This window comes from Silene latifolia, chromosome 8, assembly GCF_048544455.1.
Source record: "Silene latifolia isolate original U9 population chromosome 8, ASM4854445v1, whole genome shotgun sequence".
Taxonomy (NCBI): domain Eukaryota; kingdom Viridiplantae; phylum Streptophyta; class Magnoliopsida; order Caryophyllales; family Caryophyllaceae; genus Silene; species Silene latifolia.
In genome coordinates this window covers 440,218-460,380 of record NC_133533.1, presented here as the reverse complement: position 1 = coordinate 460,380, position 20,163 = coordinate 440,218, and the positions used below count along the sequence as shown (strand labels likewise).

The window sequence follows — 20,163 nt, the reverse complement described above, 5'->3', positions numbered from 1 at the left end:
TCTTTACTATTTTCCAATCACTCGACCTTTAAATCCTAGCTAACTCTGTTACTAAAATTAGTAAATTGTTCAAAGTTGCACCGTAGATCTATTTTATAAATTTAATAATTTTAATTAATGATTTGCTATGCACCATGCTCGAAATTTCCCATCTAGTGCTTACATAACTAGATAAGGGAGTACTCTATTATTATAAGTTTATAACAAATATTATATAAATTATTTTGTCAAAGAAATAAAAAATAACAGTTTTGAATATGATGGACAATGCGACTAGCCTAGTATGATGTTGTCATTAAAATCATCCTACCTAAATAAGATATTTATTCTTTGTTCTTACGTATGAGACCATTGTTTACAAATCCACAATAGACCACAATTAATAAATACTAATAATGGTAATATTATAGGTTTAATATGAAACAAGGAAGCTAAATGTCCGGTTGGTCCAAATGGTTCAGGTACATCTAACAAATGAAGCTTAACATGGAGGGTAGCTCATTAGGACAACCATATCTTCCTAACACAAGTTATATTATAATTGCCGAATACTCGAATGGGGTGATCACATAAAAAAAAGTTACTGAGTAGTAAAAGGGGTAACTTTTTAACGCAAAATTGCCGAATACTCGAATGGGGTGATCACATAAAAAAAAGTTACTGAGTAGTAAAAGGGGTAACTTTTTAACGCAAAATTGCCGAATACTCGAATGGGGTGATCACATAAAAAAAAGTTACTGAGTAGTAAAAAAGTTACTGAGTAGTGATCACATAACATGTTATCAAAAAATAACAACATTTTATTGTAAAATGATGACGTATTCTCGTCTTATTTAGGCATCAAAAGAATGTGCCTTAAGAGAAACTTCTTTCGCTCCACAATATATTAATAGCATCGAAGTTGAAGCATAATTAGCGCCTCTATAATAATTAATAATGAAGGAATTATATAATTAAATAAGTTTGTGTGGGTTGTGACTACTTCACGTATACGTTAGTAACGTATTAGATAGGAGTATATGATTATGTGGAGAGATTATGGAAAGGACAAAAAGTGTTGTGATTATCATGACAGCAATATTATTAAATTGTATTGCTGTTTTAATTTGTGCATGTATGTATTGGACTATTTTTGATGTGATTATCATCATTTTCTGTTTGCTGTTTCATTACTGTTCATTCCTCCTGTAGTTTTCGGTATATATGTAATCAAGGTGTTTAAGGTATTACTCTCTATTTCAAGTTAGCTGTCTGATTAATGTTGCTTTCACTTAATTACACAAATTATATAATAAGACGGTTTTACATATCTCCCATTTTTTATAAAAGAACAATTCATTCATTGTTAATAAATAATTTTTACACAATATAATTGATCACTTATAATGTAAAACTGTTTCATGTAATAGTTACCATTAATCCAAACATATTATACTGTAAAGGTTAATATGTGAATGTGAGTGAAATAGTGAAATGTAGGGAGGGGTGGGTGCATGAGATAGGATGCATTTAATGTGCATTGGCCAAGACACCTGGCTCAGGTTTGCTGCCTACATCTGCATGCGCCCGTGCATGCCACCCTGCAATGTTCTTACCGTGTGTGTCTTTGACGTTCCAACACTCTTAAGAGACATACATACTATTGTCTCACAAATAATAATAATAATAATAATAGTAATAATAATATATACTCAGTATAAACAATATAATAATATTCATATCGATCAAAGACAAATGAAATACTGAGTATTAGAGTATTAGTATTATGGAGCTGAGTCTGATCTCATCTGATCATCATGTTACTAATCTCATTCAGTGATTTGGTGATATAAAAACAAATAAATAAATATTACGCCGTACTCCGTACCACTGCGTAGCTAAATGGAGTATAATTATCTTTATAAGACTTTCAAAGAAATACTCCCTCTGTCCCGGTTATTTGTTGTCCTTTTCCATTTTGGGGTGTCTTAGTCATTTGTTATCCTTTCTATTTTAAGAATGAATTTGATGAGTAATTTGATCATTCTCATTCAATTTGTTCCACTTGTCATTTAGTTATTGGCCTTTTCCTTATTCTTTGGTCTTTGTGCCAAAACGAAAGGACAATAATTGACCGGGACGGAGGGAGTAATAAAAAAGAAAAAATCAATATAGCTTTACCCATGTACAATTCTTGAGGGAGTATATCAGTAACTTTAAATGAGCAGTGGAGCCATGGAGGGATTAAGAGGAAGGATTATATATTATCCCTTGTAAACAATTTTAAAATTAAAGTAAGTAATAGTTGAAATTTTGGAGCTTCAAATGATGTTTCTCACCATCTTGCCACTCACTCAAATGTTTAGATTTAATAATCCGACTAAAGACCAATAACTTTACGTAAGACAAAATGCAAACCGCCCTATCTAGAAAACACGAGTTAGATGGTTTTAGAACACTTTTACTATTATACTACGTCTTAATTATATTCTTTAATACGAAAAACTAATAATGAGAGTATTACAAAGTTGTTATACTAATGCATGTCACATTTTGTTAGTTTTAAATATAGAGCTAAGATAAATACTCCAATACATAGTCTCTTAATTAAACTACTCATACAGTCCTACAAGCTAAGGGATTAGTAGAGTTGTAGTAGTATTGGGAATGTAGAGTAGTTTAGGAATGAAGGTAGGCAGTTGGGGTGGGGGGGAATTGGTGAGCAAATGTAGAAAGATAAAACCGAATGAAAATGAAGAGAGAGTGAGTGAGTTGAAGAATAACAGGAAAAGACGGCGACTACCACACTTACCTACCTACCCCCAACTCAATTTTTAGTCAACCAAAACATTCATCTCACTAATTATTATTATTATTAAATTGTTAATAGTTATGCCTGTCGATCACATTTTTAATCTTGAGATTAGACTAATACAGTACGTACGGCACTTTCCTCCTCTTCCGTTTGTTTAAGGTGGTCACTTCATCTTCATCACTATCACCTATCTCCCACTTGCCTACTGTCCTTTCACTCTTTCACATTCTGCCTAATCTATATTACTGTATTTGACATACATACAACTATTTAACATTTAATCTTTATAACCCTTTTTTTAATAATCATTCAGCCAAATACGCCCCTTAATCACATCTATTTGTGAGCACAAAATCTCATTGAAGACGGCACGTATCCGTCACTTTGGAGTGACGGATACCATTTTCTCTCATAAATGACTCAAATAGAGGAGAGAGGGAAGCACATGGGGGTGCCCCCACCTTGTTCCCCCTATCCGTTTTGTGAGTGACATTACCCGTCTTCAGCAAGACTAACTGATTTGCGAGAATATATAGTAAATCAACATACATATATATCTACCAGGTTTGCCAGTATGAATGTGACAAAATAGTTATGACACATAGTGCAATATAATAAATAGGAATTAATAACTAGACTTATTAAACGTGTCGGACGAGTTGGGTTCGTGCTCATGTTATATGGGCCGAGTTATAATACAAGTATGGTTATATGGGCCACAACTCACAAATGGGGTTAGAATTAAATTACGGGTTCCCTCCTATATTGTGAAATTGCAACGTTTCATCAAAATATTATCACGTATAATTATCCAACATTACAATTCCACATAATACTATTGCTTTAAATGCGTTATATTCACATTTAACATAAACTTATCTTAAACCTAGCGGGAGAAAGAATCTCATACAAAGAAATATGGTAAATAATAGTACACTTATGAATAAAACAAGTCAACAAATTATTAAAAGTAAATAAACTTACACAAATTCTCATTATAGACGGAGACTATCCGTCTATACGTATAGACGGATACCATTTTCCCTCACAAAATAACCATTTGCCATAAAATAGGAAGCACATGAGGGTGCCCCACCTTGTCCCCCCTACCCATTTTATTAGAGATCTTTACCCGTTTGTTTGCCCTACCCGTCTATACCAAGACCTATTGATAAACTTAATGAATACAATAAGTCTCTTTTAGGACAGCAGTATCTATATTAAGATGAAAACTAGTAAAATAATCCCGCTTGTCAGTGTATAAATAGGGTAAATCTTTTATTAGCGACCTAGTTAGCGCGATCACTGCTTGGAGATGGTCTAAAAAGCTAATCTGGAATCAAATTATAAAAAAGAGGGCATATATTTAGGACGAATGTTGTCGTTTTAAATAAAAATCTCAGATACGAGTTACAGTATATAATTGTAGATAGATTGGATTGGGCCGACCCCAAAAAACAGTGTAGTAGGAAAAGCAAAAACGGAGTGAAAGAGTGTGAAGAGAATGAGTGGGGGGTCAAAAGCTTCAAAACTGGGTAAATGAGTAGTAGAAAGAAGAGTGACACTTCAAATCAAAATCAAAATCAAATCAAAATCAAAATCCCTGCCCATAAAAAGACAACCCACTTGTGTCCAACCTCTAAAGAAGAAACAAGCAAAGGGGTAATATCGGGTTTACATTAATTATGAAACCAAACCTATCTGTCTTTCTCTAATCTCTATCCTCCTTACCTTTTTCCATCACACTTTCTCTCCATTCTTCCATTTACTCCCAACTCCAACCTCCTCCTCCTCCTCCTCCTCATCATCATCATCATCATTCTCCTCCCTTTTACTTCCTTCATATATAGCTTCTTACTTTCCTTTCGTACTTTAGTTTCCATTCCGTCTGTAATTTGGTTGTTCAAGTAAAGGATCAAAAAAAGCATGGTGTCGGTGGAAGAATCACAGTCCAACCCAACTCGTCTCCATTCAATCTACACCCACTTCCACTCACCCTCCTCCCTCTCCTCTTCTAAGATCTGGCGTGACCGCGGCCGGTCTATGAGAACCGTCCGGTCCAGTCTCTTCTCACCCTCCCCAACCCACTCCCACACCCACCCGCACCACAATCCTTCTCCTTTCGTCTCAGAAAACCTGTCAGACTCCGCAATCGATATCCGCCTCGGTGAACTCGCCTCCAAAACCCCTAAATCAAACAAATCATCTTCCTTCGCTGAACAAGACTTCTTCCTTGACGACCTCTCCTCCGCCGGCTCTGACTACTCCGCCTGCAGCTCCGATATCTCCGGGGAGCTCCAGCGTCTCGCCGGTTTATCCCCGGCTTATGCTCCGTCTTCCGGTTCATACTCTCCTGAACCGGAACCATGCGCCGGGTTTCTCCAGCGCGACAGCTTCTCTACCGAGATTATTGAGAGTATCTCTCCTGAAGACCTCCAGCCGACAGTTAAGCTCTGTGTCGATAGCCTTAGCTCTCCGTCTGTCGCAATTAGACGATCAGCTGCTGCTAAGCTGCGGTTACTCGCGAAGAATCGGGCTGATAATCGGGTTTTGATTGCGGATTCCGGTGGGGTCCAGGGTTTGGTGCCGTTGTTGAAGTGTGAGGACCCGTGGACGCAGGAGCACGCGGTGACGGCGATATTAAACCTGTCTTTACATCCGGATAATAAGCTCCCGATTGCCGAGCATTCCGGCGCGATTAAGTCGTTGATATATGTGTTGAAGACAGGGACCGAAGCCGCTAAACAGAATGCGGCGGCAGCGTTGATGAGTTTAGCGATGGTGGAGGAGACGAGGTTGACGATCGGAGGAAGCGGAGCGATTCCACCTGTTGTGGCGTTGTTGATGAAGGGAAGCAGCAGAGGGAAGAAGGACGCGCTAACGACGTTGTATAAGCTGTGTAGTGCGGGAGCGAATAAGGAGAGGGCGGTCAGTGCGGGTGCGGTGAGACCGTTGGTTGAGTTGATTGGGGAGCAGGGGAAAGGTGTGGCGGAGAAGGCGTTGGTTGTATTGAGTAGTTTGGCGGGTGTGGAGGCGGGGAGGATGGCGATTGTTGAGCATGGAGGGATACCGGCTTTGGTGGAGGCGGTTGAGGATAGTTCTCCTAAAGGGAAGGAGTTTGCGGTAGGGACGTTGTTGCAGCTGTGTGTTGAAAGTGTTAGGAATAGAGGTTTGTTGGTTGCTGAAGCTGGTATTCCTCCTCTTGTCTCGCTTTCTCAGACCGGTACTGCTCGTGCTAAGCACAAGGTATAATAATTACGCAGGATTTTAACTGTTGTTTGTCATTGCCATTGCATTCTGTTAAAAAATTCAGCCACATTGCTAATTTGCTGATAATTGATTGATTAATGGCAGGCGGAGACGCTTCTTAGGTACTTGAGGGAGCCAAGGAAACAACAGGAAGCCTCATGTTCGACTCCTTAATTGGGGGCCAATGGTTACTTCCAATGTTACGTCATAGGGTGTGATGATATATATATTGTATATATAGATGTCGGAGATCTTCTGTGATGAATGACACGGTGTGTAGACTTGGCTTGTACAGTGAAATCGGGGAAGACAACTTCCGCGATTCAGATCTTAAATTTGACATTATTACTATTATTATGTCACTAGTTTCCAGTTTTAGGTTCTTTTGTTCAGCTCTTGCCTTGTTTTGTTCGTCCTAAATTGTATTAGTTGGCTTAGTAGTAAAGTAGGTTGTAAGAGTGTAGCGGAGTCTTTGAAGACAGCACAAGTATTTTTCTGCTTACTCTTCTCCCTGTGGATTTGAGGCGCGATGGGGTTCGTGTCTTTGAGGACCTTGGCAGGTCCGAATTCTGTGTAATTGAAGGATGCTAGTGTAGTAGATATGGCCAGTGTGCTAGAGACTAGAGAGGGAGCTTCTTATGGAGAAGACACAAACAAGGGTGTTTGTAATCACTCATATTTTTGCTTTTTTTTTTGGACGAGAATGGTTGAAGCACACACACATGTATTATGTCTGGTTGTAAACTGATTAGATCCAATATATGTGATAAGGTGGTTGGATGTTATTAGCTTATTCTTTGCCCCATATTCTGCCAGGATATTTAACCTCATCACCTTTTGCATCTGTTTTACATCCATCCAGATTGTACAATGCTTATTGTTGAGTTATCCGTGGACCTTGGGCGGCAGTCCATCGATCTACCATGACCCAACCATCATGGCCCACACTTTTTTTTTCATAAATGTGCAATGTTTCCGATCATAAATCAGGCACAAAATTAGCGGCCAGTGGGAAACACGACTTGGGCACTGGTGCATGGCGGAACTGGGCTGGCAGGTGGGCTATGTTGTCCTTAAGCTTGGTGTGTGGCATGATACAACACGATGAGCGTGCTAGCTCGGCTAAATTGAGGGTGGGCAAGACTGGCAGCGAAAATTACGTGTAGCTACATACAAAAAATTATGATTCGTCATTTGAACCTCCGATGATTTAGCTCTAATAGTCCAATGACTACTTTTTTGGTGTCAACTGGGAGTCTAGGATGACATCTGGGGAAATTTATTCGGAATATGAAGATAATCTAATTATTATGAACTTAAAGTACTTCCGATATCCATTAAGTAGTTACGGAGTAGTTTTCAGTCATCATTGTGCCCTGTAGGTAGTTTTTAGTCATCATTGAAGCCTTGAATTATTTTTGAAAAGTTTAGAATTTACATATTGAGAAAAAAAAAGTTCATCTTCATTGAAATGAATAACAAATCCAAAGGGAATACAATTAGGATTTGCAATTCAAGTTGATGATCACTACTAATTTAAGATTCACTCCCATTGATCTCCTTGTTGGTTCTTTTTCCGCCTAACAAGCTAGGCTTAAAACCCTTCTCTAACATAATCTCCACTTCTTCAATGGGTAGCCCTTTTGTTTCGGGCACCAACAAGTAGATGAATATGAGTCCAATGGCCGAGAACCCTGCAAACAACAGGAATGTGCCGGCTGACCCTAAGGCCTGTGTTAATGTCAAGAAAGTCTCGCTCACTATGAGATTAGACGTCCAATTAGCCACGGCTGCAATTCCACCTCCAACGCCTCTGTATCTTAGAGGATATATTTCGGAGTTGACGATCCATGGCACTGTCCCCATCCCTGGAGAGTATGATATAATGTATGCACCTAATAGTACCACTGCTAAAAACCCGAATTTGCTTGGACATCCCTCTGTGAAGTACACTCTGTGTTCTCCATGGCATGCTGCTTTCATTCCATCTGTTTTTGCCAAACATGCTCCGGGATGTAACTGGTGTTCCAAATGAAAGACGGCTCATTTTCAGATGATGAAATATACTTTGATCATATACAATATGATGTTACATACAGATGAGAATTACCTGATTGGCTTTATTGGTACAGAAAGCACATTCTGAGGCAGCCTTTAGACAAGTCATACAATTCCAAGCAGCTGGATTTGGTGCCGAGGTAAAAGCACCACAAGTAGAGTTGACTCCGAAATGGGTGGATTCAGTGTAGCTGATTCCTGGAGCATGTTCAGCAGCTTGATAGAAGACGATAGACAATACAACAAGGCAAGTTATGATGCCAAACATAGAGATGATCATAAGCCGGCGTCTCCCATGCCTGTCAACAAACATCATGCTAACAATGGAACCCACAGCATTCAGACCGGAGGTGATGAGGGATAATGCCAAGGCTGTGCTTTTGGAGGCAAATCCGGCTAACTGAACGATGGTTGGACTGTAATACATGACAGTGTTGATACCCACAAACTGTTGAGCCACTTGAACTGTTATGCCTGCATATAGGCCTCTTCTCACCACCGTGTTTCCCCAAGCTTTCCGGACTTTGGTTAACATACTTCCTCCTCCGATTTCCCCTTCTGCTGCTATCTCATGCTCAACTGACGCCTTCAGCGCTTTCATCTCTTCTTCCACTTCTTCTGGCCCGTATATTTTTGCCAAGATTGACTCCGCCTCTGAAACTTTATTCTGTTCAATTAAACACAAAATTAAAGTGAGGTGAGGATTGGTGTAATTTGTTTGAAGATTTAATTAGAAACAGCGGTGTTAGAGAAATCGCAGTTCACACATTTCTGTAAAGCCACCTCGGAGACTCTGGCAGGGATAGCATTAGTATAAACTGTAAAAATGCTGGAACTGCAGCCACCCCTAGCATCCATCTCCATGTTCCATCAACCTGTACAATAAAGAATTGCATTGTCATTCATTTGTCTAATAGACGATGTTTCTCATATTCGGGTACGTGTAGAGTTGAATTGGAGGCATACCCTAGTGAAACCAAGGTTGATGAGATAAGAGAGGAACTGGCCTCCTGTAATGAGCAACCCATTTGTGCTAACAAGAGCGCCTCGGATCCTAGAAGGAGAAGTCTCTGATATGTACAATGGTGAAGTCATTGACGCCATTCCGACACCTAAACCGACAAATACTCGTCCAAGAATGATAACCCAAGGAGCAGGAGCAAGGGCCATGATAAAAGCACCAATGAAAAATAAAATATCTGCTATAAGTATTGCAGGTTTCCTCCCAAACTTATCATTAAGCCACCCTCCTATTCCTGCTCCAATTATAGCTCCTGCAACTGCGGTCGCTACTATTGTTTCCTGCCAACACACATTTTTACAATTTCACAAATCCATCAAAAAGTTCAAAGCATTTACTTTTAAACATCCTTAACAAGTGAGCAAATTACCTGCAACCATGTTTTCCTTTCGACGTCTTTGAAATCCTCTTTAATGTAGAGAAGTGCTCCAGAAATGACACCTATTGCCAATGCAATGCAATCAACCAGTTATATATCTAATGGTCAAACTTTGTTTTAAAGCTAGCTTAAGGGCACGGCACATGTTAGAAAAACCGAAACTAGAATCCAAGTAAATGTAATGAGAATGAGAAAAACCTGTGTCGTAACCGAAGAGAAGACCTCCAATGCCAGCAGAGAAGGCAAGCCTCATAATATAAGGTGTTTTTCCAATTGTTCTGAAACATTCTGTAAACTCTGTCTTGTCTGCCTTCACTATTCCTCCTTCCACCATTTTTCTTTCTACCTCTTTTTTTTTAAAAAGGAATCAGCTCTAGTATTATCTCAGTCCAAATGTATATGCCTGCAAATTTATTTTATTAAGAAAGTTACTAGAAACGTCTATGTGGCATTGCAAATTGCAGAACCCCATGCAATATCATAACCACCCTTTTAAAGTTGTACATATCCAAAACAAAATTCAGACTTTTGTTTCTTCTTTTTATATCAGCAATAAAAAATGTACGAGTAGTAATTATTGTGTTAGACCGTTTTAAACTTTACGATGATCTTTATATGTTAAATACGAATATATTTTGATTGTAATAATAAATGGTTATTTAACCAACTAGAAAGCCGCTTTATGCTATATTGCTATGAGACGGTCTTATTTTATAATTAGCGTAACATATGTAGTGTTGGGAGTTAGGTGGTGAGACTTAATTGTCTTCTGTTTATTTGTTCAAGGCCCTAAAACCAGGCAACCATATAGGAATTACACTTGTCACACACATCATTAAGGTGAAACAAGCAAATAATCTCAACCCAAAGAAGTCTAAAGAACAAGAACAATTACACATAAGGATGAAACATATCTGAAACTTAACATTTATCTTCTGGGAAAATGCATGTGGTGTTTTTGAAGTTTCGAATTTTGTCCAAAATACCCAATTTTTTGTTTCGGAAAATTTTAAGAGGCTATAACTCGTGTCTACAAGTTCAGAAAGTGATAATTTTTTTTTTAAAATCGATTATCTTTTCGAGAACATCGATTTAAAAAAAAAAATGACGTATTTGAATCCCGTGGCTAGTAGTTTTTGTACGTCAAAGTTTTTTTACCGAACAAACTTTGAGTGACCATATCTCTTGGTCACGAATTCCAAACTCGACAAATTTTTCTTTCAAGTCGTAGTTCTCGAAAAGATAATCAATTTGAAAAAAAAAATCGTCACTTTCTGAGCTCGTAAACACGAGTTATAGCCTTTTAAAGTTTTCTGGATCAAAAAGTTGGGTATTTCGGGCAAAACATCAAAGTTTAAGGGCACCGCGTGCATTTTCTATTATCTTATTTATATTGTTTATGTTAATACTTCATTAAGAATAAGATGAAAGAGGTATCGTGAGAATAGGTCACGTGTTCTAATCTTCCTGCCCATATATTGTACTGGCCTTACACCTCATTTGATGCCAAAAAAGAAAAAAGAAAAAAGAAAAAGATGATGAAGAGTAGTAAGCAAACCTGTGTATTAATTTGAATGTGGTTGGTAGTCAAAACTCAAAACACAAAAAAGTTAAATGTGAAAATGAGAGAAAAAGAAGACACAAGTGTTAGGTGAGATTGGCAGTATGAAGATGATACCATGTTTTTATATAGAGTAATTAATATATGGAGTACAAGTCTAATAGTCTAATAGTGTCTTTTTTTGGATAAACTCGATTTGTTATCATACATGCATTCATTTTCCCTGGATTATTATATGTTTGTCAAGTATTAAAGGCTGGTTGATTGTATCTAACAGCTCAGCATTATAATATGGGGGATATGCATGATAATTTACTATAAGGAGATTAGTGTAACGTTCAACTTTTCAATTTTGCCTAATTATATGTTTGGGAGGTTAATTCTAACAGATCCAGTACAACATCAGAGCCTTAATCCCAAAATGATTTGGGGTCGGCTGACATGAATCATCCTTTCATGTAAGATGGTTTCATAGCATAATTATCAAGAAACCAACCCGTGTAATAATGACGTAATTACAAGTACCTCGTTTCGTTTTATTTTTGGGAGGTAGTAACGTCTCATTTAATTTTTATGTATCCCTCAGATAATAATACAATGTACAATCTAATTTATTGCATGGTTAGAAATGTCTTACCTCAGGTCACTTCAGGCTATATTATATGCTTACAAGGGTCTCTCTCACAAGACAAAAGACATGGGGAAATTTGGTTCCCACGCCATTTTGCAAATTAAAACACTGCACTTCGAATCCTATAAACAAGGTTAGGCCGGGGTTCTACCCTGAAAACAAGAGTTACCAAGCCATGATCTAGATTGAGCCACATGTTGCTGTTGTACTGAGTATTCGAGTGTCAAAAAACTTACTTTTTTCAACATTAAAGCATTCTCAACATTACAAACCCAACCAATGTTTGCTACAGCAATTAAATACCTCAAAACTCGAAATAAGGATATGAACAACTTAGCTAAAAACTATATGAACTAAAGAAGATGAGATAATGTTCACTCCGTACTTCTTATGTACCCGTCGTGTCGCCATGAAAAAAGAAACATGATACTATGTGTATCCCCTTGGTTTTGATTTACAACCCTCAATATAAGATACGACGACAAAAGAAAAGAAAAAAAAAAAGCCTATAGTAAAATGACCACCAATTGTGTACCGGTCTTGTTACTTGTATATTGTGAAACCAAGCAGCAGCTTCGAACAGTACGACCCCATGTCCCTACTAACTGAATTGCGGGAAATTAAACAGAGTTGCAGACTTTTTGAGTTCACCTGCGGAAACTTGAACGTTGAAATGAATATTCTCTCCCCTAGGCACCAATTCCCTGAAACAAACAGCAATGATAATATACCCATTATTACACAGTGAAATAGAAGAGATGTTAGACATAGAGACACTGCAAGACAATGTTTAAGAATCCTATTATTCAGTAAACCAAGTTTAAGACTTTGTTTGGATCAAAATAAAAGGATGGTGTAGGTGTGTTTCGGTACAATTTCCATCCATATCATTCCTATGTCGGAGAGATTTTGATTTGCGTTGGAGAAGCGAAAATGAATCCCTTCATTTCCCTCCAACCTCGTTTCCTAACCTACAAATCCCCTAATCCAAACAAGCTACATAACCGAGTTTTATCCTTCTTGCTGTAGCCTGTAGGTAAAATACATTTATGCAAGGTGTTGCCCTTATGTTTGATCATTTGGCAGTTGGAATACAAGGTAAAAACATAAATAATACGGAGTACAAAACTTTAGTAAAAACACCAAAAACAAAGAATGTTTCAGAGACCATTAAGGTGGACCAAATTAAAGAAGGAATAATCAATCATCAATCTTTACAGCTCAAAAAACTTTTTAAGTCACAGAATTCATGGCCAATGTTTAGGCAACTATAAAGGGAAAAAGGTCTTATAGTAGTACCTCAATGATAGATCTAAGTTCATATAACCAACTTAAATGCATCTTGAAGAAAACAGCATGGGGGAAGCCTTTTTACAGCAAAAGAAGAAAAAAACGCAACTCAAAAGCTAAAATTTTAATGTATATCAGGTTCTTACAAGGGAAAGGAGGAAGGCACGCCATCTGACGCTCGTATGGACAGCTTAACTTGAACCGTAAACATTTTTTTTTTGATAAATTTAAGACTTGTATCTTATGTTTCAAACATCTTTCTATTTCACCTTAAAATACTCTTAACTTCATACTTGAAATTATAATTTTTGTACTGAAAACGAGGCCTTGTACTCGTGCCCTCATTTTAGGACACAGTCCATGTCTCTTAAACTTGGCTAGGGTAAATCTGACACTAAGATATGTAATATCTCACCACCTGTACACAAGTCCAAGTAACCTAGCTCAACACTCTCAGTGTAACAACTAACAACGCTCTTAACTCATCATGCAAGTAAAATGTATGCGACAAATAAATTAATAAAGGAATGGATATACAACATATATAGAGGCTTGGGCCCTTTCGCTCGCAGCCGGAGTAATAGAGCTCTAAACAAGAAGAAATACGAAGAGACTGGTAGTTAGCGGTGGTAGTGGGTGGTGGAATGAGGAATTTGTGGGAGGAAATACATCACTCAGACCAACATGAGTTTTAGAGTCCAAATTCATATACTTTCTTAAAGAAAATAAACATGCAAAGGAGGGGGTAGGGGGGCGAAAAATAGCACAACAAAATTGATCTCTGAGTAATGAACATTCACATTAAAATAACAGCTACTTTAGTTAAGCATTACTGTTAATAGCAAACAAATTACGGAAGTTTTAGAAGCAAAAAACAGCCTTCATGGGTGCTCAAATGAAATAGCAAATGAAGTTTTTAAGCATTACTACTATAATGACCGTACAACGACATGAAGTTTTGAAGCAAAAACATTCTTATTTGAAGTATGACATATATATTAAACTTTCTTACCATGAGAGAGCATGAGTAATACTAGCATACAACTAAGAATTATTTTTTAAAAATTCTCCTAGACCTAGCACCAGAGGGTAACTTCTATGTGATGCATGTCCATAAATGTGCGCTCATATACATTATTTCTTTCGAAGGCTTTCAAACATTGGTGCTACAGGCCCTAACCCTACAGCAATGACAAATGTAGATATCAACAAGGAGAGGGAAGACCAGCACCAAAAATAGAAAATGAGACGTCTAGAAAAGAAATCGAATGTGTATAAAACATGTGCAGAAGTGCATATATATGAAAAACAAAAAACAAAATGAAGAAAGTTCCTCACCTCTACGTTGCTATTGACAAATTCTAACTACCAGCACAAACCAGCAGGATTATTAAGTGGAACATCTGATACTGCATTACCCAACCCAGCTTCAAACGATCCAGATCCGTTCAGTCCCAAAGATGACAGTGGCCATGGTTCACTTCCACCAGCACTGAAACCATCAAACTTAGCATCATATATACCATCTAATGAGGCAAAAGATGGAGTCGGTACCCTAGTTCCAAGGTCTCTGTCATATAATCCCACTGCTGATCCAAGATTAGCTTCTTCACGGCCATAGTTTAGGTTCAGACCAACAGAGGAACGCCTATTAGGTTGAATTGAAAGAGGAGAAGAATTCCAAAGTGCCTCACTATGTTTGAAAGCATCCGCCTCAATATCTCCAGCTCTAAAGCCCAGAGAGCTAGTGGAATCATTAATGCTCCCATTTCCCCACAAACTCCAAGATGAACCTAGATTAGAGCCGCTACCTCTACTGATTCCATCAAATTCTGTAGAGCTATTATGCTGTCGGTTTCCGTTGCTGCCGTGTAACACACTTAATCCTTGCTCAAAGTTCAGTTTTTGAAAGAGATTTGCAGCTTCGCCAAAATTCGGACTCATTCTTGGCTCATAGTTCAATGCATTTCCATAACCAGAAGGGCTGAAGGGAGGAAATCCACTTCGAGCAAATGACATGGGACTGTGGCGTTCATCAATTTTCACTCCATGTCCACCAATAGGGCTTGGACTATATCCTTGTACATAGCCATTGAGAAAGCTATTAACCCTGCTAAGCCCACCGGTACCACCACCTAAAGGACTCCGGATAGGCCCTGGAGACAGCTCTTTAGGAACAGCTCGCTTCACCTCGACCATTTTACCATGAAGCTCATGAAAATTGTTAATCAATGCTCTGTCCACAGCTTCTTCAGAGTCAAAGGTGATAAACCCAAAGCCTCTTGGCCTTTGGGTGTTGTGGTCATACATAACAACTACATCAGTGATGATCCCAAACTGATCAAAATATCTTTTGAAGTCTCCCTCTGTCACAGTAGACGCTAAACCTCCTACAAATATCTTCTTTGTGCGCACAGGAAGCACTGGTGATGCAATAGGGCTGCCATGGTTTCTGCTTACCATGTGCTGATCATCTCTAGGTACAGCCTTCTTTGCCTCAACCTGCATTATACATGACTAGTTAAGAAAGCATTCATCACATAGAACCATATAATATGACAATTGACAAGTAATGCAATAATTCATCATTTAAAAAAAGAAGCACGCTGCTTTTAGGCTGTTACTTACAGAGTTACAGGCACAATACACAGAATTAGTGTATGGTAAGCCTGCTCCATAAATCACCTTATCAAATAACATTAACAGCATTACAATTACTAGTTTAGCAGTTATTGTACCCATACTCGAGAAATTTCTTTATATAATACTACTTCATTATTAGGGCAGCTGCAATATTTAATCTTTACACTATCAACACTGAAGTCAAACGCAAACATAAATTATAATCTTTATCAAAGTATAGCTAAACTAAAACGGGGCCACATGCCTATATCATTCCCTAAAACAAAAGTCACAGTATATCATTATAACAAAACCGCAACGAAATCAAAGAAGCAAAGCTCGTTTGATATGAAAGAATCACATACAGTACGACCATCAATCATATGTTTCTGCCTGACAACTCGCTCAGCAACAGCAGGGTCAGCATAAATAACAAAGCCAAAGCCACGAGCACGACCAGTGGCCCGATCCTTCATGATCACAGCTTCCACAACCTCCCCAAATGTTTGAAAGTACTCTCTCAGACGATCCTCATTCGTGTCCCATGAAATCCCACCTACAAATAGCTTTCCTGGCTCCATCTCTTCAATCTGTACTCACATACATGATGGAATAAATGTCATTATTTCATTAACAGGGTACTCTACATTTTACTATTACATAAATCATCCATTAAATTTCAGACAATTCAGTACAAATTAAATCGAAACTCGACACAATCGATTATGAACACAACAATCATAAAACCAATCAAACAGAATACAGTAAAAATAACAAATTGATTACAGAATTACAAGCAAATGAGAATTGTATGATTCGATCAAATTAAGATTATCAACAAAAAACAGCAAAATTCAAAAAATTGAAAATTCAAAAAAACATAGCAATCAGATGACAAATGGGTATTGGTTAAATCAACATAAAATCATCAGATCTTTAATGGGTAAGTCACAGATCAACGATCAATCAATCACTCATCTGGGGTACCAAATAAAAATCGATACAGTTGTATAATAATCATAATCATATAGTATTAAATATCATCAAAGTTGAAAACTTTAGAATTTAGAAAGGAAAAACAATACCGATGATGTGATAAATATGGAAAATTCAAGTGAGGAAAAGATTGAAAGAGAGAAAAGAAGATCTAAAGAGGAGGCATAAGAAGAAGGAAAGCCCCCTCTTTTGTTGTTCGTGACTCCAAGAGAAGGAGGATGATGAAGAAGAATCTAAGAGAGAGGAGAGAGGATTGTGGAGGGAGGAATAAAAATGAAGGAAGAAATTGAAGGAAGTATTTGTATATATGTAAAGAAGAAGAAGAAGAAGTTGAAGAAGGAGAAATGGATAAAAATACAATAATAATAAATAAAAGGGGAAGGGAGAAGAGGGAGAGGGAGAGGGAGAGGTAGCTTTGGCTATCCTCTCGTGGAGAAGAGGAGACGATGAAAGATGGTGACTTTTGCCCCCTTCACTCTTTTATTTTTCCCATTTTCAAATTTCACACTTACCTTCTTTTCTTTCTTTTTCCATTTTTATCCTTCTTTCTCACGGGGGATTTTGAGCCACAAGGGCCATCTCAATAACCCAATTCATGATTAGAGTTAATCAAGGTTGATCCACTTCTAAATACGACCTGAATTATGAATAAACTAATCTTTTAAAAGTTAAATCGTAAATGGAGGTAAGAAGATTATTTATCCAATGTAAATCGGCTTGAGATGACCCGTGGGGTGTAGCCCGATATTAATATTAAGTTGGAATTCTTATCCCAAATCCCCATTCATAATTAGAGTTGGCTGAGGATGAGCTGAAACCGATTGTTCTGAGGCTAAATCAATGGCTAGTAAGAAATTTATTTATCTCGACATGAACCGACTTGAGATTATACGTGAGACGTGGCCTAATATTAAATCTCGAGTTCGGATTCTTAATTCTGTTTTTAAATAAATTAGCTTTTTTTAAAAAAGATTGATTTTTGAGTGTGTTTAAAATTAACACAAAATCTCATTATAGACGGCACATATCCGTCTATAACTAAAGACGGGTCAAATACAATACCACATTCATAATAAGACAGACAATAAGTGGGGTGATGGGGGCACAAAATATCACCACTTTCAAGCTATTTGATCCGTCTTTAGCTATAAACGTATATATCCGTCCATAGTAAGACTAGCTGATTAATTAAATGGAAAAGAAGACCCGTCACAAGATGAGCTAAAGGTCCCACTTTTTGAATTTGATTAAGCTAGGCATCAAATCAAGGTTAATTTTGTAATCACAAGGCTCCCACAATAATCAGAGGTATTTACAAACACAAATTCTACCATATCATCATACACAAGTAAAGAGGTACTTACAAAATTACAATTTCTCTTGTCTTTAGTTAACAAAAGTAATTCATGCATTAAAGAATTACTCTCCTACACTAGTAGGATGAGTGGTCAATAGTTCTTTAACAAATAACAAAACCACTATAATTAAAAACCTATCATTAGTGTCCGTAAAGATAGGGTCTAGTGGTTAAAACTTCTCAGGTTCAAGTCTCATCGAGAGCAAATATTATAACAAGGAGCTATGTCTCTAAACTTTAAGCTTGTCGCTCCCTGAAAATGATGGTTAACTTGATATACGTGATTTACAGGCTATCATGTATATGAGTATATCTAGGGTTTTCAAGCTGCATGCATGTTGTAATGTTGCACAAGGTTGGCAATTAGTAGCAGAAATGCCAACCTGACAATCATCTGGCGTATTAAGTATTACATTGCACTTGTTTTTAATTAATGTCGACAACTTTGGATAACATGATTTGCTTCCTTACCTTCATGTGGGAGCAAGGCATACTTGATTTATTTGTCACACCTCTCTCAATCATATTTTCATATCAAATTTGTTTCATATATTCGATTTTATAAGTTTATATTCGGTTAGCTTTCATAACTCTAGTAAATTGATCTTTTACTCTATAAGAGTGAATTTATATATAAGAGACATTATAATTTATCAATAACGTGAATAAAAGTCGATCTTAGTTGTTGAGATGAAGATTTTATTTGTAAGAGGTAAGGTTGGCACTCTTAATTTTTAGCCATATATTTGATTGACGTTGTGCATCCTTTTAAACTCTAGAAACGTGTATTCTATCATTATTATTACCTCATTTGGTTTTAAGGAATGAACAAACAAAACAAACCATTGTTGTTTTTGAGATAGGTCATTAGAGGGAAGTCTTAAAACCAATTCAAAATCTGTTTTCTTACTCCAAAGAAACAAAGAATCAAATTTTGTTTGTTGTACCACTTGTACATCACTTTGAATTATTCTCATGCATTATGAATTATTTTTACCAATGGTTTCTTATTAATTACTCCGTAGGTATTAAGATTGAGTAGTTTGGTATTTCTGATGCTCATTCAAAACTTTTATGTTTAATTAAGATCATCTCGGTCTTATATTATATGGGAAAAAATACTTTGTATTTTAAATTTCTTTTCTCAATTTACTCTATCAATTAGCTTAACAAGTAAAGTTATTAGGATGGTACTCAAGATTTGAGTTCTAATTAGGTCAGCATCATATTTACCCTTATAGCTCACGTACTAGCTTCCTTTACCCACACAAAACCTCTTTTTCTGAATTTAATAAATGTGATATTTTAAATCACACTGAAAATGAAATCACGATATTTTCATACTCTCTAAATGATTTTTTAATCTTTTGTGGTGACTAAGAAATGTTCTTACAACTTAAGTGGCTAATTATTGGGTAAAAAATTTAACTTTAGTTCAACTTTATGATAAACAATTAAGAAAAACAAAAGGTTCAATTAATTAAAGAAGTAGAGGGAAGATGTGTGAATAGCAAAGAAGGGATAACTTTGTAGCTCCACTTCGGTATCGAAGATAATGGAACAGCTAATCCAATCAACAACACATACTAATAAGTGTATATGCTGCTGCCTGGATGGATGGATGGTGTGTGTGGTGGCGTATTGTTGCACATGCTTCTTTTGTTATTGTGCCTCCTTCCTAATCACCTTAACTAATTAAACCTAATTATTAGATATCTTTTCATATTAAAGTTCCTCCATTTTTTAATCATTTCTTGGATTGACTCTTCCCCAAGATTACCTTATTCTTATTTGCTTTAGATACATCCAATTTTGATCATCTAATAATTTTATTTAGCTTCTTCATTTTCGTAAGGAAGCACTACAAGAGTGATTGTAAATAGCGTCCGAAATTAATGGTCGACAATGCAAAAAGTTGGTCGTGTGGTAAATGAATTAGCTAGGCGAGTGGAGATCCTCTGTCCCATTTGGTGTCTCAATGTATGTGTCACTCTAATCATCTTCTAACACATCAACAAATTAATATAATTATTGCAATATTTTATTTTGCAACAAGTGATGTGTCAAAAAGTGAGTGGAGTGACAGACACAATGTGACACAAAAGTGGGACAGAGGATCCTTACTGTAGCTAGGCAGCTAATATCAAATTTCGAGTGTTTCTTATATGGCAACTAAACAAACTAATGTCCCGACTCATGGCTAAT

The 20,163-nt window shown here is 37.0% G+C and overlaps 3 protein-coding genes across 3 annotated transcripts; 1 reads left to right on the top strand and 2 right to left on the bottom strand.

Moving 5' to 3' along the window:
- The first annotated feature begins 4,240 nt into the window (after positions 1-4,240).
- On the top strand, positions 4,241-6,828 carry LOC141595909 (uncharacterized). Its single transcript, XM_074415865.1, has 2 exons — positions 4,241-6,040; positions 6,149-6,828. The coding sequence occupies exons 1-2, from the start codon at positions 4,721-4,723 to the stop codon at positions 6,215-6,217; spliced, it is 1,389 nt and encodes a 462-aa protein (XP_074271966.1). The 5' UTR covers positions 4,241-4,720; the 3' UTR covers positions 6,218-6,828.
- Positions 6,829-7,444: 616 nt separating this feature from the next.
- LOC141595908 (inositol transporter 4-like) lies at positions 7,445-11,197 on the bottom strand. Its single transcript, XM_074415864.1, has 7 exons — positions 11,060-11,197; positions 9,700-9,904; positions 9,493-9,563; positions 9,068-9,403; positions 8,869-8,976; positions 8,154-8,768; positions 7,445-8,062 (listed from the first exon to the last, which is right to left on the bottom strand). Exons 2-7 carry the CDS (start codon positions 9,833-9,835, stop codon positions 7,580-7,582), a joined length of 1,749 nt encoding a protein of 582 aa, XP_074271965.1. The 5' UTR covers positions 9,836-9,904; positions 11,060-11,197; the 3' UTR covers positions 7,445-7,579.
- Positions 11,198-11,914: 717 nt separating this feature from the next.
- Positions 11,915-17,107, bottom strand: LOC141595907 (heterogeneous nuclear ribonucleoprotein 1-like). The gene is made up of 4 exons (XM_074415863.1): positions 16,691-17,107; positions 15,971-16,195; positions 14,322-15,485; positions 11,915-12,397 (listed from the first exon to the last, which is right to left on the bottom strand). Exons 2-3 carry the CDS (start codon positions 16,184-16,186, stop codon positions 14,349-14,351), a joined length of 1,353 nt encoding a protein of 450 aa, XP_074271964.1. The 5' UTR covers positions 16,187-16,195; positions 16,691-17,107; the 3' UTR covers positions 11,915-12,397; positions 14,322-14,348.
- Between the last annotated feature and the right edge of the window lie 3,056 nt (positions 17,108-20,163).